The sequence below is a fragment of the Micromys minutus genome (assembly GCF_963924665.1).
Source record: "Micromys minutus genome assembly, chromosome: 1".
Lineage (NCBI taxonomy): Eukaryota > Metazoa > Chordata > Mammalia > Rodentia > Muridae > Micromys > Micromys minutus.
In genome coordinates this window covers 245,117,382-245,143,927 of record NC_137969.1, presented here as the reverse complement: position 1 = coordinate 245,143,927, position 26,546 = coordinate 245,117,382, and the positions used below count along the sequence as shown (strand labels likewise).

Below are 26,546 nucleotides of genomic sequence, written 5' to 3'. Positions count from 1 at the left end.
GCTAGGACTAAAGGGTGTCTGCCACTCCATAGGGCTTAAATTTCTTGAAGTAAAAAACAAAACAAAACAAACAAACAAAAAAAAAATGGCTACTTCAGTACCGGCCTGGTGACATATACCTTTGGAGGCAGGCAGGCCGCTCTCTGATTTTGAAGCCAGCCTGGTCTACATTGTGAGTTCCAGGACAGCTACAGCTATGGCTATGTTGACAGGCCTAAAATCAAACAAAATCAAAATCCAACAAGAGCCTAACCTCAAGGCTAGGTGTGATAGCACACACCTTCAGTTCCAGTGCCCAGAAAGAGGCTGTTGGATATTTTTGAGTTCAGGCCAGCCAGGGTTTTCTTGTTTTAAAAAAATTCAACTTCAGAATTAACATATAGTTATTAAAGCCCCCTTAGTCATTTTTCTTTTGGAAAAAAAAAAAAAAAAAGACCACAGACTGTAGTGGAACCAAGTTTTTAAACTAATGTCCTTGGTTTAAAAAAAATTCAATTTTGAAATAGGCATCAAAAAGACATGTATTGAGAAGCTGTCAGCCTCCCGCCTAGATGTCATCTCATTAGAGGGCTCCTACCAACAGCCTTGATTCTGTTTGCTTAGGAATATCTTAGATGCTTGTAGTTTCTGTGATGGTAAAAGATACTTTAAAAAAAAGGTGAAATTATCACTGTATACACCTTAAAGATGAACACAAGCTTTGCTTAACTTATTGATAAAACTTGTTGGTATTACAGCTAGTTCATATCGTAATCCAGAGTGCAGCCAAGCCTGTAGACTGGAAATATTAGAGTGTGAAGTGGGGGTGGGGGTGGATTGGGGACAAAGGAAAGTCTGTGTAGCCACCTGTGATGGTTTGCATATGCTGGCCCAGGGAGTGGCATCATTAGGTAGTTGTTGGAGTAGGTGTGTCTGGAGAGATGGCTCAGTGGTTATGAGCATTGACTGCTCTTCCAAAGGTCCTGAGTTCAAATCCCAGCAACCACATGGTGGCTCACAAACATCTGGAATGGAATCTCATGCCCTCTTCTGGTGTGTCTACTACTGGGTACTTATATATAATAAATAAATATTTTTTTAAAAAAGACCCTTGGACTAGCTGCCTGGAATTCAGTCTTTCCTAGCAGCCTTCAGATGAAGATGTAGAACTCTCAGCTCCTCCAGCACCATGCCTGCCTGAACTGTGCCATGCTTGCTCCTACCTTGATGATGATGTACTGAACCTGTAAGCCACAAATAAATGTCCTTTCCTTGGTTGTGGTTTCTGTTTGCAGCAGTAAAACCCTAAGAGCAGACTCTCTGTTAGAATTCATTTGCATGTCTACACGAGTTGTTTGCATAACTCTTAGCCCCAGGAAATAGGTAGACAGCGATTTGGACAGAACCGTAGTTCGATGGGCCTAGAAAGGTTACGTAGTCTATACTCTAGATCTGGGTTGCCCCAGTCTCCTAGTCTCTGAGGGAAATGGTAAGCTCTTGATAAGATTTGAGATAGGATCTAGTTACCTTAGGCTTCAGCAGGAAAGCCAAAAGACATGAGCTTGAGGCCTTCATGCTGTAGCCCTACTAGAAAGGGAGTGGTGGGCCACTGTGTTTCAGAGGGACTTATTTTAGAGAGAGATCAAGGCCTCGGAGGAAGCTCAGACATTGCCTAGCACTTATGAGACCCTGGGTTTGATCCCTAGTGCCTTAAATCTTCAGGCACACTGTAACTCCAGCACTTGGGAGGTGGAGGCAGTGGAATTCCTTTTGCATGCCCTCCAGGAGGGGAACAGTGGGGAGGGGGACTCAAGATAGGGCTTCTCTGTGTAGCCCTGGAACTCACTCTGTAGGCCAGGATGGCCTCAAACTTAGAGTTCCATCTGCCTCTGTCTCCCAAATGCTGGCTAAGGATCTGGAATTCTAAGTCATTCTTAGCTACATAGTCAGTTTGGAGCGAGCCTGGGCTACCTGAGACTTTCTCAAAATACAACAGAATACAATACAATTAAACAAAAGAGGAAGCTAACACGGCAAAAGAAAGTTCAATTAAGGAAACAGCCCTAGCTGGCCAGAAGTAGTTATGTGCATCTAGAATCCTAGTAAGTAGTTTTGGAGTTGGAGCAGGTGGAGCGTGAGTCCCGGGTCAGTCTTTCCTATATAACAAGACCCTGTGTCAACAAAGTGACAAGGGGGCAGTCCATACCACCTTTGTTCCTCTGACACGTTGTTAGCTGTTTACAGGGTGCCTTTACCGTCCAGGGGACAGAGTATGATGAAGACTTGCCTGTTTGGAAAGTTCTTCATCGATGTTTAACTAACTAGCTTCTTGGTGTGGCTTTGGCTTGTTGTACCTGACCCAGTGGTAGCTGGCAGTGAGAAGTCACACCTGTGGTAATGGAGGTGTCATACCTGGCTTTGAACTTGACCGAGCCACTTAGATGGTCCCATGATCTTGCCTCTGTTACTTACATGCTTTGTGACAGTTTAGAATTTCTCTTCGTCCCAGTGTCCCTGGTTGAATTAAGCCCATTTGATGATTTTTTTTTTTTTTTTTATGTCGAGTGAAGTCCTTACTTTGACCTTCTGGCCTAGCCTGTAGCTGAACAGTGTCAAGGTGGCAATGGCAGAGGTTGGGACAAACCTTTGGCAATTGGGAAAGTTTATGAGGTTTGTTGTGTGACTCTAGTGTGCTTAAAGGTCTCCATGATGGGGCACAGAAGTGCTCCCACTAAGTGCCTTAAAACAACATGTGAGAGGTTATGGGTGTCCAGGGGGAAGGGCTGAAGATCCACTCTGTGTTTGGGCCCCAAGCTGGAATTGTGGTTGTCTTGTGGTCATGGGACCCATGAGGATTTCCCACAAGTGGTGCAGGTGGTGAATGTGACAAGCGCAGCCCACTCAGCCAGATTCATGTCCTGTCACTGATCTGCAAGGGATCATGGCAGTCCTCAGCCTGTCTGCTATACCTGCCTAGCAGTACTGTTGACGCCTGTCTGAGAGGAATGGAAGCCATACCAGATACGATGAGCACAGCCAAGGGCTGGGTTTGTACGGCTGCTGCAGTGCGGGCTAACCGAGGCAGCAGCTAATGAGGCGACGCCCAATCGAGGCGGCCGGACTGGCTGTGTCTGTTTTGCTGCTCACAGTCAGTTTGGACACTGTTTCCAGAACAGTCATCTGGGTATCCTTGGGACTGCTTCCAAGGTTCCCTTGGATACCAAATAGGATGCTCAAGTCCCTTAAGGGAAATGGCATTATTTGCATAGAGCCCAGGCTTACTCTCCTGTCACTTTTAACTCCTCGCCGGATGACTTGATACCTAGAGGTTTTACAGGGGCTAAGTTAGTTGTCATCTTGTCCTGCTCTAGAGGTAGTGCCAAGAAAAAAAAAAAAAAAGACAATTACAGATTCAGTGTAGATACAACCCGAATTTGCATGCACACGTGTGTACATATTCATGTGAATGTAGGCGTGTGGGTGCTGCTGCCGGTGCCCGTGGAGGTCATGAGTCAACTTCTGGTGTTGATCCTTCCAACCTGTTTATGACAGTCTCTTGTGGTTTACTGCTCAGCAGGCCGGGCTATCTGCCCATGAGCTTGTGCAGATTTTCCCACGTCTCCCATCTCACCAGAGGAGTGTAGGGATTGCAGCTGATCACCATCACACCCTGTTGATTCAAACTCGGGTCCTCATGTATGTGTGGCAAGAGGTTGACCCTGAGCTGCCTCCCCAACCCCTTGAAGTATTTTTTGGTCCAAGCTTGGTAAAATGCTCTGGATATGGAAACTTTGGACATTGAAACCCATGTATGTATGTACGTATGTACGTACGTATGTATGTGTGTGTGTATTTCCCCCTAAATATTAGGAGAAAAATCACATATCATTACCACCTATGGGACGAGTCACTCAAATGTCACCTGAACCAAACTCAGCAGAGACCGATTATAAACTAGGAACCAGTTTGTTGATTTTAATGGGAGATCATTATAGCTATTTAAGCTGCCTTTGGGACCAGGAGCTCGTTCTGTTTCCTAAGGGCAAAGTCAGTACTCTGACCCACAAGCCAAACTTGCTACCTGTTGTTTGTTTTCAATAAAGTTTTATTCAAATAGCCATATTCATCCATTTCCATATTGTCTATGGTTGTTTTCATGATGCATTGGCAGGGTTCGAGTGACTGTGTTGGAGATGGCCCCAAAGCCAAAGATATTTAATTTTTGGCCTTTATAGAAAAACGTTGCTGACCGGTTCTTGGGGAAGGCTTTCAGGCAGCTGAAGGGGTGCAGGGTGAAGAAGCCTGCTGGTGGTCATGTGCACCTTCTGGTAGAGCCCTTGGAGAACTCTGGGGACATGTGTTTCTACTCTTCTTGTTTGCCCTTTGTCTGAATAGGCCTCATGGGGCCCCTAATCAGGCCTTCAGAACTTGGAGGAGCCTCCTGGGTGCATATTAACAAGTCAGCAGGTCGTGGCATTAAAGCCACCTCAGCAGCTCACGAGACTCATCTGTTAATATATCTTATTCCCCCACAGCCTGGTGACCGGCAGCAGATCTGGGAGCATTTATTATAGTTACTCCTGCATGAACAATGCAGTAAAACAAAAGAAATGGGAATTTAAACTGGGGTGTAATCTCAGCACTTGGTATACTAAGGTGTGAGGTTTGGAGGGGAGAGGAAGAGGAGGAGGAGGAGGAGGAGGAGGAAACCTTAATACTGACTGAGGATTTGGTTCTTGAGTTTGAGACATTTGCAGTGGCCAAGCATCTCAGTCCCAAGTGCCAGGATGCTGGGCTTAGGGCTAGGGAGGATGAGAGCCCATGGAACTTACACTGACATCGCTGCATCAAGTGTAGTCTGAGGCCGGCAGCATCTATGTACCCAGGAGTGCTTTAGAGATGCAGCCTGTGCCCAAGGAGATCCTCGTGTGAACGGATGCATGATGTAACTTCACTGGAGACGCCAGCTTAGGTGCCTGGCATCTTCCCCTTCTCCCTCTCATTAGATGAGGATGGGGTTCTTCATCTTAGCGACAGACCATGTGTTAGCTGCTGTGTGTTTTCATGAGGGCAGAAGCCAGGCAGAGCCAGCCCCGAAGACTCCTTCCTGCCGGGTCCTCCTCACCTCTTATCACAGGGTCACAGGCCTGGGTGAGTCATTTCAGAATATCAGAGTCAGGACACAGGGAGAGGCTAAAATGTAGGGTGGCTTTCATATGGCTTTATTACTACCTTATGTGGTCAAAAGGGTTTTCAAGGTTTGGCGTTAGTAGGTTTGCTGCCACTTGCCCACAGTCCCAAGTACCCTGGAAGCTGAGGCAGGAAGATTGCTTGCCAGTTGTTGAGCTAAGCCTGGGAAATACATCAAGACATTTGTCTCAAAACAATACAAAACAAGTTTCGACACGAAAGTACAGCATAGGCCGGTGACTTCCTTAAGCATAAAGTCTTGAGATGAGGAACTATGTGGCAGAAACTAATAGCCTAGGAATCCACAACACACAGGGCTGTTCTTTGGCCAAGGATAAGTCTCCAGAAACAACAGAGTTATCACTGCCCCCTCCCTTCTTTATTTTGGGCTTTCTCTTTGTAGCCTTGGCTGTCCTGGAACTTGCTCCGTAGACCTGGCTGGCCTTGAACTCAGAGATCCATCTGCCTCCCAGGTGTTGGGATTAATGCTGTGGACCACCACTGCTCAGTGAAATATTTACTTTTATTTTTTTGGTATGTATGTGTATATGTGTGTGTGCGTATGTGCACATGAGTGTAGATGCCTGTGGAGCTTGGAAACACCCCTCCCCCTTTTGCTTCCAGCTGGATGGAGTTAAGGGCAGCTGTGGATGCTGGGAACTGGGCTCAGGTCCTCTTCAAGAGCAGTGCCTACTCTTAACCTTCCCCTTTTGTAGTAATAGTGGGGACCATAGACAGCAAAGAAGGCATAGCTGCTGTAGGGTTCAGGTGCTGATAACATTCTTGGCTTTTGGAATGGTGGATTCTAGTCGTCTGTTAAGTTTTACATTGTAAGGTTTGGATAGTTGCAAGGATTAGATAAGACGTGGGGAAGAACAATGAATGGCTTTCAAAGGGGTAAAAATATCCCAGGGTCTTTGGCTCCAGCCTGCAACATTTTAACTCTGTAATGTTGAAGCCCAGTCTTAGGCCTTGTAGAATCTTTAACTCATGTCTTCCCCTCTTCTTCCTCCCTCCCTCCCCCCTTTTCCTCTTCCTTCCCTCCCTCCTCTCTCTGTGCCCCTTCTTGGGAACTTGAGTTCACACTCTTGTTCATGTACTGAATATACTTTGAAAGTAATCTACATTGGAGCTAGTGAGCTAGCTCAGTGGGCAAAGATGCTTACTGCCAAGCCAGTCAGGAGTTTAATGCCTGGGACCCATACAGTGGAAGGAGAGAACCAACTCCCTAAAGTTGTCCTCTGCATGGTAGTAATTACCCCGTCTGCCATGAATAAGTCTAAAAAAACGTAATTACGGGCTAGAGCGATGGCTCAGTGGATAAGAGTACTGGCTGCTCTTCCAAGAGGTTCTGAGTTCAATTCCCAGCAACCATATGGCAGCTCACAACCTTCTAAAAACCGGTATTTGATGCTCTCTTTTGCATGCAGGCGTACATATGGACAGAGCACTCAGACACAAATAACTAAATTAAAAATACATACAAGTATAAATATGTATTTATTATAATGAAAAAAGGGTAGTTTAGGAGGTTGCCCTGTTCTACCCAGTACCCAACCAAAAAAACAAAAACAAAAAAAAAAAAAAAACTTCTGTTAAATTTATGTGTCTGCTTTGCACATTTTTTCTTGTGTGTTCTTGCACAAACAGTTCAGGGATTGGTGGGTGTCATCTGTGTTCTAAGTTATATGGTAGGAACTTGAAAAGCGGATCTAAGTGCTCTCTGGGTATTGGGTGGTAGTGGGCACAGCTGGTTCTTGAAGGTAGGTTTAGGAGGTAGGGATAGGACTGCCCGGCCCCCAGCAGTGACCAAAGGTCCTAGTTTCTTTTTGTTTGTCTTTATCTCAGTTGTTCCCCTCAGCACATTCCTCTGGGCTAAGCAGCCAGTCCTTACCAGGTGATGTGATGCTATCTCCGGAAGTTCTTGACCCTTTAAAATTGGCTGCGCTTTTCTCTTCAGTCTTCTGCAGCGAACCGGACACCGGGGTGCAGGATGGTCTGGAAAGTGGCTGTGCTTCTCAGCCTAGCGCTGAGTGCTGGAGCTGTTTCTGTCGGTGTGGATGATCCTGAGGATGGCGGCAAGCACTGGGTGGTGATTGTGGCAGGCTCCAACGGCTGGTATAATTACCGGCACCAGGTAAGAAGCCCAAGCCTTCTTGTGTTTGTGTAGTCACCGGCTTAGTGTTTTACAAAATGGCTTGGCTATTTTTGGAAGACAGTTTTGTTTTAGTCTAGTGTGGGATTTCCTCACCTTTAGAACCAGGCCTTGTTCCCTTTTTGGGTCTGTACCGTATCTGAAGTGGTTGTAGTATCATTTGCATGCTTGTCACAACTCTAAACTCAAAATGCATTTAGACATCGCTCATATCTTGGGCGCAAGGTTAACAGGTAAGGAGAGCCTTGGGCTAACACCTTCACGGTGATAGAAAAGACACCGAGGGATAGAGAGAGGTTATTTCAGTTATAGCAGGGCTGAAGCTCTGGAAATGCACTCCTGGCCCCTCTGCCTGTAAGACTCGAAGTGAGTCTTAACTAACAGGAGACAACCCCCCCCCAACTGACCTCCATGTGAAAGACAACACTGTCATTTAAGAAGTTGATTTAGTATCTGTGGCATACACTTTTAGTCCCAGAACTTGGAGGCTGAGGCAGGCAGATCTCTGAGTTTGAAGCCAGCCTGGACCAGAGCTAGTTAAAACGTTGCTTTTTTTTTCATGCCAGGTACCTAGCTTATCATAGGACCATATTGCAGGATCTCCCCAGAGCATTCAGAGCCTTTAATCCTTCCTTACCTTTGGGCAGTGTGGAGCTGGACCTGTTTTTAATCCTTCTTTATCCACCAGCACTTGGATGGAGGTCTGGGGAGGCCAGCATTTTGCCCAGTTTTTTGCCCAGTGCGGTGGAGTTGTAAGCATTACAAGGAAGGGGGTGGGGTAGGATCCAGACCCAGCCAGCTGGCTTGAGTGCCACCCAGTCCAGTAAGAGCTGCATGAGTCATGGAAAAATTTCTAGCAGCTACATTTGAAAAAGCTTAAAGTATGTAGGAGGGGCTGCGGAGATAGTCTGCTCAGTTAAATGCCCGCCACATGTGAGGGCCTGAGTTCAGCTCCTAGAAAACCACCAAGGAATACTGTTGTATGTCTGTAATCCCAGTTCTGTGTAAGGATGGAAATAGCTGGGTCCCTGAACCCACTGGCCAGCCAGCCTAGTCTACCTGATAAACTCCAGGCCAGTGAGAGACTGTGTCTCAAAAATGGAGTATTGGGGGCCAGGCTGGAGAGGTAGGTCAGTGGTTAATAGCGCTTGCTATTCTTCTGGAGGACCTGGGTTTGGGTCTCAGCTTCCACATCAAGCAGTTTATAGCCCCCTCTAACTCCAGCTCCAGGGGATCTGATGTCTGGACTTGGGAAACTGCACATACATGTGCCTATACGCATACAGACATACATATACACAAATAAAAAATAAAGTGAATAACACCTGTCTTAGTCACTGTTCTATTGCTGTAAAGAGACAGGATCAAAGCAACTCTTATAAAAGAAAGCGTTTAGGTGGTGACTTATGTGTACATTTTGTGTATCATTTCAGAGGGTTAGTCCATTATTGTGTCAGACGGTGTGGGCTGGACGCAGCGGGTGGAGAGGCGCTGGGCCTGGTGTGGGCTTTTGAAATCTGAAAGCCCACCCCTAGCGACACACCTCCAAGAAGGCTATACCTTCTAATAATCCGTCCAAGTAGGTCACCAACTGGGGACCAGATTGCAAATATATGAGACTAATGGGGGGCTATTCTTATTCAGACCACCACAGCGTCCAAGGAGCAACACTCTAGATTGTTCTTTTGCCTCTACATTCTCTCTCTCTCTCTCTCTCTCTCTCTCTCTCTCTCTCTCTCTCTCTCTCTTTCTCTCTCTCTCTCTCTCACACACACACACACACCCCTATACAGACCTATACACAATGTAAACACACATACACACCTGTCCACAATACAAACACAGACACAGCCAAAAATGTATAAACACAGGAAAATAAATAGGAAATTGATTTTTGACATATTATTTAAACCAGATGTCCAGATGAATATCAATTCATTGTGTAATTAATATTAAAATTACCATTGAGATAGCCTGTATCTTTTAACAAAAAGTTTTAATTTCATTTATTTATGTATGCATGAATGTGTGTATATGTGTGGGCACAGGCCTATTACGACACATATGGATATACTTGCAGGTGTTGATTTTCTCAGTCTACCATATGGGACCCAGGGATCAAACTCAGGTTGTTAGACTTCGCAGTGAATCCTTATCGGTAGAGCCATCCTGCTGTCCCCTATGTCCTTTTGATGATATCATTGAAAGCCAGTCCCAGGGTGTGTCAAGTTAGATAATCCACGGTACTGGTGTTTGGCTGCTGAACAGCCAGTGGCCAGCTGTGTCCCTGTGAAAGTGGGGGTGGGCTTGGCTTCCTTGTCATCAAGGGTTGGCTTATGTGAAGTTCTGACTCATCTTGAATGGCCTCTGTGTGCTGACCAGAAAGGAAATTCGGCCTGATTAAGAGCTGTTATCACGATTGATTGCTTTTCCTTTGAGTGAGAAGATAAGTTAAGCACAAATCACACAGGCAGCAAGTTTGCTGGCTCGGCAGCTACTTGGTTTTCATACAACCAACCTTAGGAAAACACACTGGCTAAACATTACCCGGTGGTTAAATCATTCAAGAGCTCTCCCTTGATTCTGTGAAGGTTTTAACTGGATGTATTTATAGAGGCACGAGGTTCCTCAGGACTGATAGATCAGGTTAGCCTCAAACTGAGAGATCTTCCTGCCTCTACTGGGACTAAAGGTGTGCATATGTCACCATGCCTGACATCTCAGTGTTTTAAGTAGCAAGTGTGGAGGGTCCTAGGTTGGCCTGTTAAACTCAGGCCCTTTGACTCAAACCCATGTTTTTTAATTTTGAGGTCCTGTGTCCAGATAAGTACTGGTTGTCACAAAATGGCTACCACAACTCCAGGTTTTTAGGGTCACAGGAAGTGGGAATACTGAGGAAAGGACCACCAAAGTCAGAAATAAACTGAAAGCAACTTCATTCACTGTGAGGCTGGTGGGTTGAGGTTAGTCTCTGGAGCTGACACAATGACCTTGAAAGACTTCGAACAGTGTCCTTTTGAGTGTAAATCCATGAGCAGGGGATAATAAAGGAGAAGTTTGTAAATTGAGGGTTAGTTCTACAGTCCAGGATGTGGCGAATAACAGGACGGTAGTACCGGCTCAATGCCAGGGACTGGCCTCTGCTTGGTCTGGGAGCGGAAAAAACAAACAACTCAAGTCAAATTGTGGGTCCAAGATGGCCCCCTAGGCAGCTCTCTGCACATAATTCTTGGCTCTGTAGCTTTTCAGATTCTCTCTCTCTCTCTCTCTCTCTCTCTCTCTCTCTCTCTGTGTGTGTGTGTGTGTGTGTGTATGTGTTCTGCACTGCTCTAGTTCTGCACTGCTTTTTTCTCTATTCTAAAAACTGGTTGACACAGCTTTCTCTATGCTAGTAAAAATAAAAGCTCTCTGGATAGATGGGCTTTCTGACTAAAGTCCTGAGAAACGGCTATAAAAAAAATTCTTGGATCTTCTGACCAAGTCAAAAAACCTGTTAGAAAAATTCCAAAGTAATTCTTGGGTTTTCCAATCAAAACCAGAAAGCCAGAAAAATCTCACAAAGATCTGTGGTCACTCTACAGAAAGCCTTCTTTGGATTGGTACTAGACGGCATTCTGAAAGAGCTGTTCCAGCTCGTAATTCTACCTCATAATTCTTGGGATTTCAGAAATCCTGTCTGAAAAAAAATGCTAAAAGAGCTGAGTTTGTTCTTCATGGATTTTCTGACTAAAATCAGAAATCTTGTTAGGAAAAAAAAAAATTCTTGAAGAGCTTTGTTTGCTCTCCAGAGATCTTTAGATAGCTCTCAGCTCTTGCTAAGGGGGAGAAAGGAACTTCGATTGCTAGCTCATTTCATGCAGACCAAAAACTCACATCTTATTTACTTATCAATTCAGCAGTTGCAGGTTTGCTCTTGACCATCCCATGAGCCAGCATTTTATAACTCTAGCCCCTGGACTCTTAGGAAGAGGCGGCAAACATAGGCACAGACAAAAATATAGCTGGGTGGGACCCTGCCCTGGAATCAACATTTCTATCATGCTTGGACCTAAATTTGCTTTGTCCCCGGCTGACCTTGAACTCGGGAATCTGCCTGCACTTGTAGCTGCCTGTCTTTCTGACAAGCTGGCCCACAGTGCAGCGGCCTCTGTTCTTTTAGATCTGTGAAGCTCTCCTTAGACAATTCATATTCCGTCCTTATATTTGTGCAGAGTTGGGAAGTTATAGAGTTCTTTCCCACAGCCTTAAGGGCTGTCCTGAAGGTCCCAGAATTTACCATTTTGCTTTGACATTAGCCACACCTTTGCCTCCCAGACTCACGCTGTCTCTGATTATCATGGAATCATTAACGTTAACTGGGAGAACATTCCTCAGAGGACGGTGAAAATATGTACATTATTATATAATCAAGCCATCTCTCTTGGAGGCCTAAGCTGTCCCGAGGGCTGGAACCGAGTCATTCTGATCCTACCAAGGCCATACTGGACCTTTATGGGGCTCACACAGACCAGGTGGTTTTATGGCAACTGAAAAGAATGTAAGGTTGAAGACACGCAGTTAGATGGAGGCAGAGGATGCCTGGAATCACTCTGGGCTCTGAAAGAGGTCATCTGTACCAGCTGTCTGCCTGTCTCTCTCAAGTGTGAGCCTCTTCGTGGAAGTCCGTGGGCGCCTTTGCATCACATGCTTAGGTGAACATCAGTTCCTGGAGAAGGAAAGGGAGTTTCTAGGTCTGACTCAGAGAAGCTCCCAGCAGATTGCGCAAGAATGTCACATGGCTCAGAGGGACCAGGATGGGGACGGTGCGGAGAGCATGAGTGAGAGAGGGCTGTCATAGGGCAAGTTTACAAAGCCTCACTTTCTTCTTTTTGACTGAAATTTGTTGGAGGCTGTTGTGGTAATGCACGCCTTTAACCCCAGGGCTCGAGGGGCAGAGTCAGGTGGATCTCTTTGAGTTTGAGGCTACCCTAGTCTACACAGTGATTTCCAGGCTAGCTGGGGTTACATAGTGAGACTGTGTAATAAACAGATATTTTTGGTGTATGTGTGGGTGGAGGGTGGATGGGTACAGGGTCTCTCCATTTAGCCCTGGCTATCCTGGAACTCACTGTAGACCAGGTTGGCCCCAAACTCATAGAGATCTAATTTCCTCTGCTTCCCAGTGCCGGGATTAAAGGTGTGTGCCACCAAGCTGGACTAGTAAGAGTTTTCTGCTAGAAAAATTGAGTTGGCTCCTGTATGCCACGGGGGGGGGGTGTGGGTGAGGCACCCCAACCTCTGGAACTCCCACTCAGTTCCTCCCCATTCTCACGCACAGGGCACCACCATTGCTGTCTGCCCCAAGGCCCGTCAGCAAGCTTTTCCAGGAAGGGCTAGGTAGTAAATATTTGCACATTTAGAGACCAGGAAGGCAAAATGGAAGCTGGTGAGGACAGGAGCCAGGCTGCAGGGAGTTGGGAAGGCGAACAGCAGGGTGCAGAAGCAGCGGACCCTGCAGGCTGGGCAGTCTGTCCTTTACACAGTCTTCACTTAGGCTATATCTTTGAAATCAGTCAGTTTCAAAGATGCAAAGGTCAGATGCTTGGGCTTGAAGCAAAGCATCCCTTGAAGAGGGCATGCCAGAGAGGGCTGGGGAGTGGTGGGTGGGACTGGGGTGGAGTAGCTGGACTATCTGTAGGGTCCTAGGTCTTGCTCTGATCCTCTGGTGTGATTGCTGTTCCTTACTTAACCTGCTGTGTAGGGGGAACAATTGACATCAGCTTCCTTTAAGCCCCAGCCTCTTCCTTTGGACTTGGGCCAGGCACTGCAGGATCCAGGCTCAGCACCTCTCCACCACTGACTGCACTTGGGTGGAAAGGGCTTGGCAGGCAGGATGTCAGGGATGTAGGATGCAGGTCAGGAGGGGAGGAGCTCATGGCACTTGTGAGGGAAGCACACCCAGTTGGAAAGTCTTTCTGTGTCACTAAATACAGTACACCGGCTGTATTTAGCCTTCTTGACAAGCCCCCTGTCTCATGATAGGTGACGTCTACAGAACATGAGTCATGTTGGGGAGAGGTGCCAGTATCAGGTCACAACATTCCTCAGTGAGCCTGGTCAACTCCCAGCGCCAGCTTTGAGATCAGCTGAGTCACAGCAATCTCTGCTATCTGCAGAGGCTGTGTCCTGTGTTGAGGTCACGCTTACCTGGCACCACCTCCTGTGGCCTCTCTGAGGGAAAACATCAGTTGTGCTGTTCCAGTGTTTTCTGAGTTCATCGAACTGCACCGTATTTTGTATTAACTCAGTGCAGAACCCTTTGAAGTTACTAATGTACTTCCGAGGACCCTACACATAGCTCCCAGCTTCACTTGGAAACGACTGATTGTAGGGGTAGAGGCATGGGTTTAAACCCTGAAGGAATGAGCACTTCTGCCTAGCAGGGTGGTCCTGAGGACCTGAGGCAGTTCTGCCGTACGCCAAACAGAACAGATCATCTCTGTGCCTCTTAAAGTCTCTACCTTGACCAAGACATCATTTCTGTGCCCTTCCATCCCATTTCAGGCTCACAACTCTGGGTTATTTTAGTAATTTACGAAGTTGTGCAAACCTTCCCAGCACCAGAACAACGCCATCATCTTCCCATCACCAGAATGTGTGCACCAGAACAACACCATTACCATGTGTGCCCTGTGTGGTCCCCTAGAGTAGCTCTAAGCAACCACTAGTCTACATCCTGTCTTATGTGTACGTTTCCCTTTCTGATCCTTCATAAAAGACAGAATCTCACACAGCCTAGGCTGGCCTGAACTCACCAGCTGAAGATAACCTTCAACTTTTGATCTTCTTGCCTCTACCTCCCTAATGCTGGGGTTACAGGCATGCACCACCACAGTCGGTTTTTATACAATGCCAGGGATTGAACTCAGGGCCTTGTGCATGCTGGGAAAGCTCTGTACCAGCTGAGCTTCACCCTCAGTCCTCAACCAGAACTTCTTCTCTCTTCAGAAGTCTGCAGTGTGCTCTTTGGCTTCTGTCTTTCCTCAGGTGATGTCATGGAGCACAGTCCACACTGCAGCAGGTATTGGTACTGCTGTCCCTTTCTGTTGCCACATAGCATTGCACTGTGGTGACAGTTTGCTTGTCCATGTCGAATGATGGGCTTGTTGCTCATTTTCACTTCCTTGGAGCCATTTTGCTGAGCTCATGTGTATATGTGCTCTCTTTCTGTGGATAAAATTTTGTTTTTCCTGGGTGGATACCTAAGGTAACTAGAGGCATTGGTAAGTAACTGTGGAGCCATTTTTTATAGCGACTGGTATTTTATGTTCCCATGAGTGGTGTGTGAAGGCTCCTGCTCTTCACCCGGTACTTGTTACTCTCTGTCAGTCTGGGATGTGGCATCTTGCATTTCTCTAGTGACTAATGACATTGAGCATTTATTTATTATATATGAGTACATTGTAGCCGTCTTCAGACACACCAGAAGAGAGCATCAAATCTCATTACAGATGGTTGTGAGCCACCGTGTGGTTGCTTGGATTTGAACTCAGGACCTCTGGAAGAGCAGTCAGTGCTCTTAACCACTGAGCTATCTCTCCAGCCCCTGAGCAACAACAATGACTTTAGTATTATTAATAAACAATAACGTCATAATATAGAGCATAATAATAAAATAAATACAAATACTATTATTATTTCTAACTGTTATCATCTAACCGGCACATTTCTTATTCTAATTCCAGAATTGTGCTTTATTTTGATTTTCTGAGATAGTTTCAGGAACCCAAGCAGGTCTTAAACTTGCTGTGTAGTGCAGTTCCGTCTTGAATGCCTGTTTCTCCTGCTTATATATCCAGAAAGTTGGGTCACAGGAGTGCATCACAAGCCTGGCTCTTGGGTTGGACTTCACTCACATCTGAACAGTGACTCTTAGTGAATCACAAGCTGTGAGCCCACTGTTTCATCCGCCTGTCTGAGACCTGACTTCCTGCTTTTGCTTGAATTCAGAGCTTTGTGGGCTCTGAAATAGGAAAACAAATTGCTTAGGACTTTTAAGGGCTCTTGTTGACCTATAGGTTTGTGTGTGTGTGTGTGTGTGTGTGTGTGTGTGTGTGTGTGTGTGTGTGTGTGTGTGCCTATGTGTATGCACACTTGTGCCTGTGTTTATACACATGTGCTTCATTGCACCGCCTTATTACCAGGTAAGTATCTAGATAATGAGAGTGGGAAATCTTTAAAAAATTGAAGCTAAAAAATAAAAAATAACGTTTTAAAAGGGGAACGAATCACAGCGAGTCTTCCATAAGATAGAGCATACCCCCAAATGGGTTTCAGTGATATCAAAAAGCTGACGGAATCATCTCCTCTAGGCTGACGCCTGCCACGCCTACCAGATCATCCACCGGAACGGGATTCCTGACGAGCAGATCGTAGTGATGATGTATGATGACATCGCCAACTCTGAAGAGTAAGTACGGGACGCTTTGAACCTGGCTGGGAGCCTGGACTTAGAAACACCGCCACATGGAGGCTCACTGTGCCCCTTAGGGCCATGGCCCAGTTCGGGAACAGGAGTGGCTCCTGGTGAACATGTCTTAGGGTGCTCTGGGAGTGGCAGGAGAGGAGATGAGCAGGAGGGGGTACTCTGAGAGGCTTGAAGCAGGACCTTCCTGCCACTCGTGCTGCACCCTGGAGTTGGGAGACTGTAACCTCTGAGCTGAGGCACTGCCTGTAGCAGGTTCTAGCTTGCAGGACCTCCAACCATGTTCCTTTTTGGCTTGTGTTTAGTGTTACCTGATTCTCTTGTACCCTTTCAAAAGTTCTTGAGAGTGACAGGTGCGGCTCTAAGCCAAGCAATTCCTTAGCTCTTCTAAGAGGAACCCTGGCCTGTAGTGAGGTTGCACTGGGCTCTGGCAGAGTCCCTCCTGATACTGGCGCCCGAGCCTTAGGTTCAGTTTTGCCTTGTGTCCTGCTGGTTCTTGAGAGCAGTGTTTACATGCCTGGTCCTGCCTCAAGAGTCTCTGGTTCCTTGGTAGGTGTCGGGACCTTTGGTTCCTCTCCTGGGTTTTAAGGTCTCCATTCCTCTCAGCTCCCATCGGGAACACTTGTGTTCGGTTCCTGAGATCTCCCCGCTGCCCAGACCCCTTGCCTATCAAAGTGACAGGAAGTGGCTTGCTATTTGTTCACGTAATGGTGGCAAGTTTTGAAGGGAGACCTATTTTGTGTTGCAACTTTGTCCTTCAATTTTCAGAAACCCTACTCCAGGTGTTGTGATCAACCGACCTAACGGCACAGACGTGTACAAGGGTGTCCTGAAGGATTACACTGGAGAGGTGAGGGCGTTCTCACCTGAACTTTCTCGCCAGCAACTTTCGTTGATATATCCCGACCCCCTTAATTATGCTTTGGAAATGAGTTGGGGGGGGGGATGTTCTAGGGGATATGATGTTGCAGCAGGAACCAGGGCTTGGTATAATCTAATCTAGTCAACTGTTCTACCATAGAGCCATATCCTCAGCCTTAGTTTTTTTTTTTTTTTTTTTTTTTTTTTTTTTTTTTTGCTACAAACTAGCCTTGAACCTCTAAACTCATGCATACCTGCCTTTTCCCCAGAAAGGGGAACATAGGTCTGTACTACTGTTTCTAATTCTGTTAGTGTTTCAGAAGCCACTTCAGTGCCTTGGCATTCCCGTATACTGGGAAAACACACCTTCACTGGACCATAGGCCTCTCCTCCCATTGATGCCAGACAATGCCATCGTCTGCTACATATGCACCTGGAGCCATGGGTCTCTCCATGTGTGCTCATTAGTTGGTGATTTTTCATCCCTGGGAGCTCTGGAGGGTTTGGTTGGTTGATACTGTTGTTCTTCCCATGGGGTTGCAAACCCTTTCAGCTTCAGTCCTTTCTCTAGCTCTTTCATTGGGGTCAGGACATAATTTCTTTCTGTCTAGGGCTATAGCAGGGGTTCTCAACCTGTGGACTGAAGTCTCATATCAAATATACTGCATATCAGAAACTTACATTACGATTCATAGCAGTAGCAAAATTACAACTAAGAAGTAATTTTATGATTGGGGTCATCACAACATGAGGAACTTTATTAAAGGGTCGTGACATTAGGAAGGTTGAGAGCCACTGGTCCACGGGAACATGTTTAAAACCTAGATGGTAGAATTGGGGGTGATTTTTTTTCCTTCCTATTTTTTTGGCATTGATCTTGATAATTGAGTATTTTTGAACTCAGGCTCTGAGGTAGCAGGCTGGAGGTAAACTGAGGCCCTAACCCTTTGCCCTTCTATCTGAGAGAGTATTCTCTTCCTGTGCTGGTAGAATCTTTGGGGGGTGGTCCCCTATTCCATAGTGGTGGTGAAGGAATGGAAGGCTTGCTGAGTTGTCACCCACCCCAGTTCACAGGCTCTGGGCCCTTAAGCAATGTCATCTTGGCCTTGGGTGGGAGTGTTTGCTCTTTTGAGTTTGAAGCTGGGTGCCCTGGGCCTGTCATGTTCTCTGTAAAATGTGCTTGGAGGTAAAATTGTGTCTGGCTGTCACTCCCAATTTCTCACAGGATGTGACTCCAGAGAATTTCCTCGCCGTGCTGAGGGGCGATGCAGAAGCTGTGAAGGGCAAAGGGTCAGGAAAAGTCTTGAAGAGGTACCTTCTGTTTCGTGGATCTACACTCTTAGAGCTGAGCCTCACACAGAGAATTTAAACAGGCATTGTTGTTCCCTCCTGTCTCTTTCAAGACACTTGAGTGGGCAGCTTTGTCCTGACCCAGGACAGGTCTCACAGGGCTGCTGCCATGGTCATCTGTTTCTGTGCCACATAGGCCTGTGATCCAGGGTCTCTCATGAGTTTTATTCCCCCTCATGACTTTCTGGGCATCCCACTAAGCTACAACCTTAGCCAGCCTGCCCCCTTCACTGTCCGCCTGCCTCCCTTGTATAACCCCCGATATTTGTTTTTCCTACAGGGTGTCACTAAATTGTCCAGGCTGCTCTGGAACTTATAGTCTGCCTCCGCCTCTGGAGTTAGCTGGGATTATGATCATGTTACCATGCCCAGCCTTCTCACTAAGAGACTATTTCCTTATGTAACACTTTCATGAGGTGTTAGAGCCCCAAGTGTGGGCATGTCCTCCTTTCTGTGTTTTTGAGACGGGGTCTCACTTTAGTCCCCGTTGGCTTGGAACTTCCCGTATAGATTAGGCTAGCCTCAGACTCAAAGAGATCTACTTGCTTCTGCCTCCCCAAAGGGGATCAAAGGCGTGAGCTACCACGCGCTGCTCAAATTTCATCAAGACTTTTTGATGAAGGCGTTGCTTCAGAGACGTGCACAGGGACACAGGTGTGGGAAGCTGTGGCTTCTCTGGCTCACCCACTTCTGTCCTCTCTTGACAGTGGTCCCAAGGATCACGTATTTGTTTACTTCACCGACCACGGAGCCACTGGAATCCTGGTGTTTCCTAATGACGATGTGAGTTCTGCTTTCCGTTCCGCTTGTAGGTTTGTGTCGTGATTATCGTGGTTTGGTGCTGGAGGCTGAGTGTGTTGGCCAAGTGCTGTACCACTGAGCTATGCCTCCAGCAATTTTCCTAACATTAAAAATGGATTTTTTTTACATTTTTTGTGCATGTGTGTACATTCACTCGTGCTACATCACACACGTGGAGGTCCGAGGATAACTTTTGGGAGTTGGTTTTCCTCTTCCGTCCTGCAGGTCCCAGGGATTGAACTCAGGTCATCAGGCTTTGGCAGCAAGCCCTTTTACCTGCTGAGCCATCGCATTGCCCCTTAACCTTTTGAAGATAAGCATAAAGGATAGTTTTATCTATCTTTAACATTTAAAGGAAAATAGAAAAACAAGGGCTGTGTGCTGAGATCAAACTTATGTGTTTTCTGATGCTTCTCTAGGCTCGGCATCCATGCTGTGGTAGAGTAGGGACAGTCAGTCAGAGGCTGTACATCACAGACAGTACACCAAAGTCTCTGGATGCCCAGGACAAAGCTGTTCATGGAGAAGCATCTTTTGTCTTTCAGTGTGTGGGCGGAGTGACATCTAGAGTCTACTGTCCACCATGGTTACTGACTGGGAAAAGGACTTTAGAAGGTGTTAGTGGTTTCTCTTGGATGCTGGTCTGAATGTCCACGTTCTTCCCTTTCAGCTTCATGTCAAGGACCTGAATAAGACCATTCGATATATGTATGAACACAAAATGTACCAGAAGGTAACATCAGTTCCTGAGCTCATGGGGGAGGGAGGAGCCTGGGTTGTAGGATCGGAGACCACAGCCACGTAGTTGGCCCTCGGACAGGTTGCTGGGCTCTCTGGTTTTGGGTCCCCCTGGTCAGCATTGACCAGTGCTGTCCCGGGATTCACTGCACCTCTTAGAGAGCGTGTCACAACATAGTGTGGGCCTTACCCCAGCTTGGACCCAGCAGGTGTTGGGAGGGGCTGTGAATTAGCTGCTAAGTTATGGGGAGCCCATGTGAGGACCACTGTCCCACAGTCTGCCCATGTTTGGGATAATTGGGGAAGAACATCCACTACCTTATTCTGTTTGCTTTGGCACTCTCCTCTCAGTACCCTCGGTGGGGGTGCGTGAGATGTTAGAGCGGAGAGGGGGCTGCTCACCACCAGACACCGGGACGGTTCTCTTCAGCTCCAGTCTTTGGTGCGTTCTGCTAGCTCAGTTGATTTTATTCCATAAGTAAGGGAACAGGATTACCTTTTGTCAAATGGCTTCCATGGCCTTTGGCCATAACCTGTACAGCATCAGTGGCTCCTCAGATCCAAGGGCAGGATCGTGGGCAGGGATAGAAAGAATGGCAGCCCAGTGGCAGGCTCGGAGGGCTGGGAGCTCACCTGTCCTGGATGCCTTGCAGATGGTGTTCTACATTGAAGCATGTGAGTCTGGCTCCATGATGAACCACTTGCCCAATGACATCAATGGTAGGTATTGAACAGGCTGAGGATGGTTGTCTTTGGATACTGCCCTTTTGAGACCGGGCATTCCACCAGCACAGGGCCACTTAGGGCTGATTGATATGCAGGTGGAAGACAAGCCTGTGGCTTCTCTACTCCATAAATATTCATAAGAAATAAAGGCCCTGTGGGGGCCCAGAGACCTGGCTTAGGGGAGCCATGCTGCTCTTGTAGAAGACCTGGGTTTGACTGCCAACTGCTACATGGAGGTGCATAACCACCTGTAACTCCAGTTTCAGGGCAACCGATGTACCCATGTCCTCTTCTGACCTCCTGGGGTTCAAGGTACACAAACAGGCAAATACTCACACAAAGTAAAATTTAGAAACAGCAACAATACATCTCCCCTTCCAAAAAAACAAAACAAAACTAAACAAACAAACAAACAAACAAAAAACCCCAACCAACTCAACAAAGTATCCAGGGGAGTCTATATGCAAGCTTTACAAATGCTGCCCAAACTGGGCCAGCTCTGTTCCTTTGTTCTGTGTTGGTACCCATTCCCTCTGACCTCAGGCAGGTAGGTGGCTTGGTTCTTGAACCTGGGGATAATAACAGTGCCTGCACAAGCGTTTTATCTTTAATATGGATACAGTGAAGGTCCTGCCCTGCTGAGTGGTTTTCCTGAGACAAAATCTCATGCGATCCAGGCTGTTTCAAACTTGCTGTGTAACTGAGGATGAGTTTGAAGGCTGATTTCCCCTCCGCCTCCTGAGTGCAGGAATCACAGGCGTACATTTCTGTGCTTGAGCTGAACTGTTTTGCAGGGCCTCACACCTGCTTGTCAGTTAGTCTCCTGCCCTCCTGGCCCCAGTCTCAAGTGCTTTGTAAACATGTGTTATGCCTCCCTTGAAACCAAATTGAGTCCATTTTCTTCATGTTTTCCAATTGGCCAGGGATCATCTGTGTTCTAAGCACACAGGCACACAAATATTTGCTCACAGCTATAACAAGAGCCCCTTATGTGCCAGTTTCTTTCCACGTTTAAAGGAGTTACTGTTCCTTCGTCCTTCCTTCCTTCCTTTCTTCCTTCCTTCCTTCCTTCCTTATTTCTTTATTTCTTTTATGCATGTGAGTACACCGTAGCTTATTCAGACACACCAGAAGAAGGCATCAGATCCTATTACAGATGGTTGTGAGCTAACATGGAGTTGTGGGATTTGAACTCAGGACCTCTGGAAGAGCAGTCAGTGCTCTTAACCACTAAGTTATGTCTCCAACCCAGAGTTATTTATTTATTAAAAATTTTTTTTTTTTTTTACTTATTCACTTTACATCCTGCTGACTGCCTCCCTTGTGGTTACCCCCTCCCACAGTCCTTCCTCCAGAGTTACTGTTCTTAACGGACGGGGACATACTCTCCCAGCAGCTTTGTCACCAGGGGAAAAGGAGGGACCCGAGATTCAGGAGTAGTCCAAGGACAGGAGCAAAACCATGGCTCAGAGAAACCTTTAATCCTCTACAGTCTATGCAACCACTGCCGCTAACCCCAACGAGTCATCCTACGCCTGCTACTACGATGAGGAGAGGAGCACTTACCTGGGTGACTGGTACAGCGTCAACTGGATGGAAGACTCCGACGTGGTAAGGCCCTCTTCGGGGCCAGCCAGCCTGCTGTGGTGTAGCTCTCAGGCTCTGGTCCTCCAAGGACTTGCATGTTTTTTTTTCCTTGCAGGAGGATCTGACCAAAGAGACCCTTCACAAGCAGTACCATCTGGTCAAGTCCCACACTAACACCAGCCATGTCATGCAGTATGGGAACAAAGTGAGTGGAGCCTTGCTCTCTTGCTCCCCAGTCCTGAACCCCAGGCAGACTCATTCCAAACACTGTCCCTTGATAAAGAGAATTGGGATCCCAGTGGGGAGTGGCCTCAGTCTGACTGGCTCTGCCTCATATACATAGCGACTCCGTTCCATGATCTCAGGCTTAGGAACCAGACCTGCTCGGTTTGCACTTACAGACCTGGGTATTGGAGTGAGCTCCCTAAGCCTGTGTGCTTCCTCATATGTCAGAACCCACACACGAAGGGTACACCAGACAAAGTTGCGTGTGGGAAGCACTGAGCATGGGCTGGTCACATGGCAAGAGGCTAAAGATACCGGAAGCATATACTCTGTTTTAAATACTGTTCACTAAACCCTGCCCTGTGCCTTCTAGGGATCTGTCTCATGCCAAATTGCTGGTCATTAGTTTTCCTCGTTGGCCAAGCCTAGGCGCTTGCCAGCTGAGATCTGTTCTTGGGGGGCAAGCTCAGGCATTCTAGGAGAAAATTCAGATCAGAAAGCCCGGCTCTCTTTAACACATCCTGCCGATGATGGCCTTCGTGGCTCTGAGCCCGTCAGCCTGTCAGCAGTTCGATAACCACAGCATACAAGAAGTGTACGTGGGTTGTTTGGGCCTGGCTGGGTACTTGAGTGGGTGTAAGAGAGAACATGGCATGGTAAAAGCCAGACGTGTGACCCAGGAAATGTCCTGCTCTGATGTGTAGCTCTGTCTTTAGCTTCCTATTCTTAGTACAGTTGCTGGTCCATTTCTAGTCTGTCTGCCTGCCTCTGTCTCTGTTTTTTGTTTTTTGTGATTTTTAAAAATTTATTCTTTTATAAGCACACTGTAGCTGTTCTCAGACACACCAAAGAGGGCATCGGATTCAATTACAGATGGTTGTGAGCCACCATGTGGTTGCTGGGATTGAACTCAGGACCTTCTGAAGAACAGTCAGTGCTCTTAACCACTGAGTCACTTCTCCAGCCCACATCTCTCTCTCTCTCTCTCTCTCTCTCTCTCTCTCTCTCTCTCTCTCTCTCTCTCTCTCTCTCTGGTGGTTCTTTTGGAACTTGCCATTTTTATATTTGTATTTTTGGTTTAATTTCAGAGTTTTGCATTGGTGTTGCTTGCTTTGAGAACAAGAACTTTAACTCATCTCTTTCCCTGTCGTTGGGTCTGTCTTGACCTGTGCAGGCACACACAGCCTGGGACTTGTGTGCATTTTCTTAGAGCCTGTGGCCCAGTGTCTGCCTGTGACCCTAGCTCTGCCAATCTCACGGGACCTAGATTTCAGCAGCAGCCTGGACAGATGCTTGGAACCTCCTTGCTGATGGCCCTTGGGGACAGACAGAGGAGCAGGGGGCACGTGCACATCCAGGGTTGTCAAAGCTAAAACAAGTTACATAACTGTGGATCTGCAGTGGGCTTTGCTTGTGAAGGAGCTCTTTGCTTGCAAAGCACACTGGGTATTTATGACGTTCTTCAGTGGTGGATTTCAGCCACACATGTACGTGTGTCATCTTGCCTGCTGCCTGAGTTGATCACACGTTTTCAGTTGACTGGGGCCCCTCAGAGTGTTTAAAGTCCGAATGGAACCGTGGGAGAGCCAGGGATTATTCTTGACACACTTTTCTCAGCAAACGTATTGAATTTGTATTCTCTCTTTCTCTCCTCCCCTGTTTCCCCCTCCAGTCTATCTCTACCATGAAAGTGATGCAGTTTCAGGGAATGAAGCACAGAGCCAGTTCCCCCATCTCTCTGCCTCCAGTCACACACCTTGACCTCACCCCCAGCCCTGAGGTTCCCCTGACCATCCTGAAAAGGAAGCTGCTGAGAACCAACGACGTGAAGCAATCCCAAAGTCTCATCAGGCAGATCCAACAGCTTCTGGATGTAAGTAATGGCCAAAGGGACTCCTGACAGAGGCCAGGCAAGTGTGTGTGTGTGTGTGTGTGTGTGTGTGTGTGTGTGTGTGTGTGTGTGCTTCTGGATGTAAGTAATGGCCAAAGGGACTCCTGACAGAGGCCAGGCAAGTGTGTGTGTGTGTGTGTGTGTGTTTCTGGATGTAAGTAATGGCCAAAGGGACTCCTGACAGAGGCCAGGCAAGTGTGTGTGTGTGTGTGTGTGTGTGTGTGTGTGTGTACCAGAGCAGTAGCTATCTTCACTTTATCCTAATTTTGACCTCTTTAGCAGCAGGAAGGAAAGGCTTAGAGGCCTGGCTTCCTGGAATTCTGCTGAGAAGCTCTGGCCTGTGGGGTCCCTTTGAGGCACCCTATCTTACTGCTTCTTGACTTACTAGTCACTAGTCAATTTTTTTTTTTTTAATCTTCAATGTATAAAACCATTCCCTTGTCTCAGCCAGGTTGTATCGGCTCACGTCTTTAATCCCAGCAACTGGGAGGCAGAGGCAGGTGCATCTCTGAGTTTGAGGCCAGTCTGGTCTACAGAGTGAGTTCCATGACACCCAGGGCTATACCCCTGTCTAAACAAACAAACAAACAAACAACAATAAAACCAAACAAACCAGCAAAGCAGAAACCATTCTGCTGATGCTGTGGTCCCAGCCTGAAGCTCTTCCTGAAGCTGATGTCTCTGTGCCCCACAGCTGTCACTCTTCAGTAGCTCCAGCTTGCTACTTAGCTGAGGATGACCTTAAACTTCTGACCCTCCTTCCTCCACTTTCTGAGTGCTGGTGTTCCAGGGTCCCCAGGGTTTACGGTTCTTAGGATTAAGAATTGACCCCGGGTTTCATGCATGATGGAGAAGCACCCTGCAAACTGTGCCGAGTCCCCGGTGCCCATGAATGTGTCTTAAATGCGTATTCTTTATCTTTATTTATTTGATGAAACTTGTTACCCCAGAATGTTAACAACTTGAGCATCCAGGATGTTTTTGGTAGTGCCAAACACAGTGGAAATAACTGTCCTTTTTCTTTCTAGTCTTTGGCCTTCTCGAGTTCCTTTATTTACTGTCTGTGATGGGTTATTGAATTAAATGATTCAGACACTGTGTCAAATGCCTGCGGTCCCAGCACTGGGGAGGTGTGGGCAGGGAGATTGGGAGGTCCTTAGCTATCATATTGCGTTGGAGGTCAACCTGGGTTACGTGAGACCTTGTCTCAGAACAAATAACAGTGCCATGAAAGGCCGTTTTGTCTTTATCCTCTGGGTAGGCACAGAAACGAAACCCGAGTTTACTTGTATTGGCCTCTGAGCCATTGTGCGTACTGTAGAGTTTCTCTGGTTTCTGCTGTAAATCTAAAAGCTATCTCGAAGCCTGTGAAGTTACTGGACTCAACAATTTCCTGTTAACTGTTGCGTTGTTACATTTTTATGTAAAATAATTACTAAAAAAAAAAAAAACAAGATTAAAAAAGAATCGAACTCATTCAGAAATAACCATAAGAAACTCAGTTTGTGCCCCTGTATGTTTTTTTGAGAAGAAAAAAAAAAATTAAAAAACGGGAGTTGTTTTTGTACAGAGTGGTGTCACTTCACAGTCACAAAGTTCTGTGCCCAGTGTGAGAGGGGACAGCCTCACACTGTGCTGATGTTTAGTTTGTGGCTCTGGGGTTTTTGTTGAAGCACAGGGAATCCATTGTGGGGCCTGCAGGGCTCTAGGGACCCTGTGTTTGGAACCACATGTGCGTCTGTCACATAGTTGGTGGTGAGTGAACAATTCAGCCATGCAGGAGTTGAACACTGGGTTGGTCAGAGACTTCATGGAGAAGTGAGGTTTGGGTCCAGTAGTGTCTTTTTTACATTGCTGTTTTATCAGCTGGGACGAACATGGGACCCCTGTGTTCTGTGCAGCAGGCAGAGGGGCAGGGAGTACTCAGGGGCAGGTTTCAGTCAGGTGTCAGATGTCACTTCTTCTGTGGCAGTAGGAGATCTAGGAGGTCTAGCCTTTCCAGTGTCCCAGAAACCAAACACATACTTTCCGTTTCTCTTGAGTGCATTTATTAAACTGTTTTAGTTCACTGTGGGTTGAAGGCTATGTCGGGATAGTTCTCTGAATATGCCTCTTACTGTAGAGCCCAGAGAGAGTACATTCATCCAGAATCGTCTTGAAATGCTGTCTTTTTTTTCCTAGGCCAGGCACGTCATTGAGAAATCTGTGCAAAAGATCGTTTCCCTGCTGGCGGGATTTGGGCAAACTGCTGAGAGACATCTGTCAGAGAGAGCCATGCTCACAGCACATGACTGCTACCAGGAGGCCGTGACCCACTTCCGCACACACTGCTTTAACTGGCACTCCGTCACGGTGAGCCCACCCAGGGTCCTTAGGTCTCCCGCCTCTGAGATTGTAGTGCTAAACTCAGGTGCACTGGCTTGTACCAAAAGATGCTGTCTGGGGCTTGGGAAGCTGGATGTCAAATTCATGGTTATGTGTCTTGTCTACCAGAGTCATAGGTGACAACTCCCATTACTGTTGGCTTTGAAGGGTGCTTGCTTCTCTTGATGATGTGGCCCCCACACCCCTCCACATCC

At 46.9% G+C, this 26,546-nt stretch overlaps 1 protein-coding gene across 3 annotated transcripts in view; it reads left to right on the top strand.

Moving 5' to 3' along the window:
* Positions 1–26,546, top strand: part of LGMN (legumain) — a 36,460-nt gene that overhangs the window by 8,523 nt on the left and 1,391 nt on the right. For all 3 annotated transcript variants that reach the window (XM_080941145.1, XM_080941144.1, XM_080941143.1), the window contains exons 2-12: positions 7,130–7,306; positions 15,676–15,773; positions 16,557–16,638; positions 17,875–17,960; positions 18,707–18,782; positions 19,471–19,533; positions 20,192–20,258; positions 21,757–21,875; positions 21,967–22,056; positions 23,749–23,949; positions 26,149–26,319. In XM_080941145.1, the coding sequence (XP_080797271.1) occupies positions 7,163–7,306; positions 15,676–15,773; positions 16,557–16,638; positions 17,875–17,960; positions 18,707–18,782; positions 19,471–19,533; positions 20,192–20,258; positions 21,757–21,875; positions 21,967–22,056; positions 23,749–23,949; positions 26,149–26,319 (1,197 nt within the window). In that variant the 5' untranslated portion in view covers positions 7,130–7,162. The remainder of the gene's footprint in view (positions 1–7,129; positions 7,307–15,675; positions 15,774–16,556; positions 16,639–17,874; positions 17,961–18,706; positions 18,783–19,470; positions 19,534–20,191; positions 20,259–21,756; positions 21,876–21,966; positions 22,057–23,748; positions 23,950–26,148; positions 26,320–26,546) is intronic.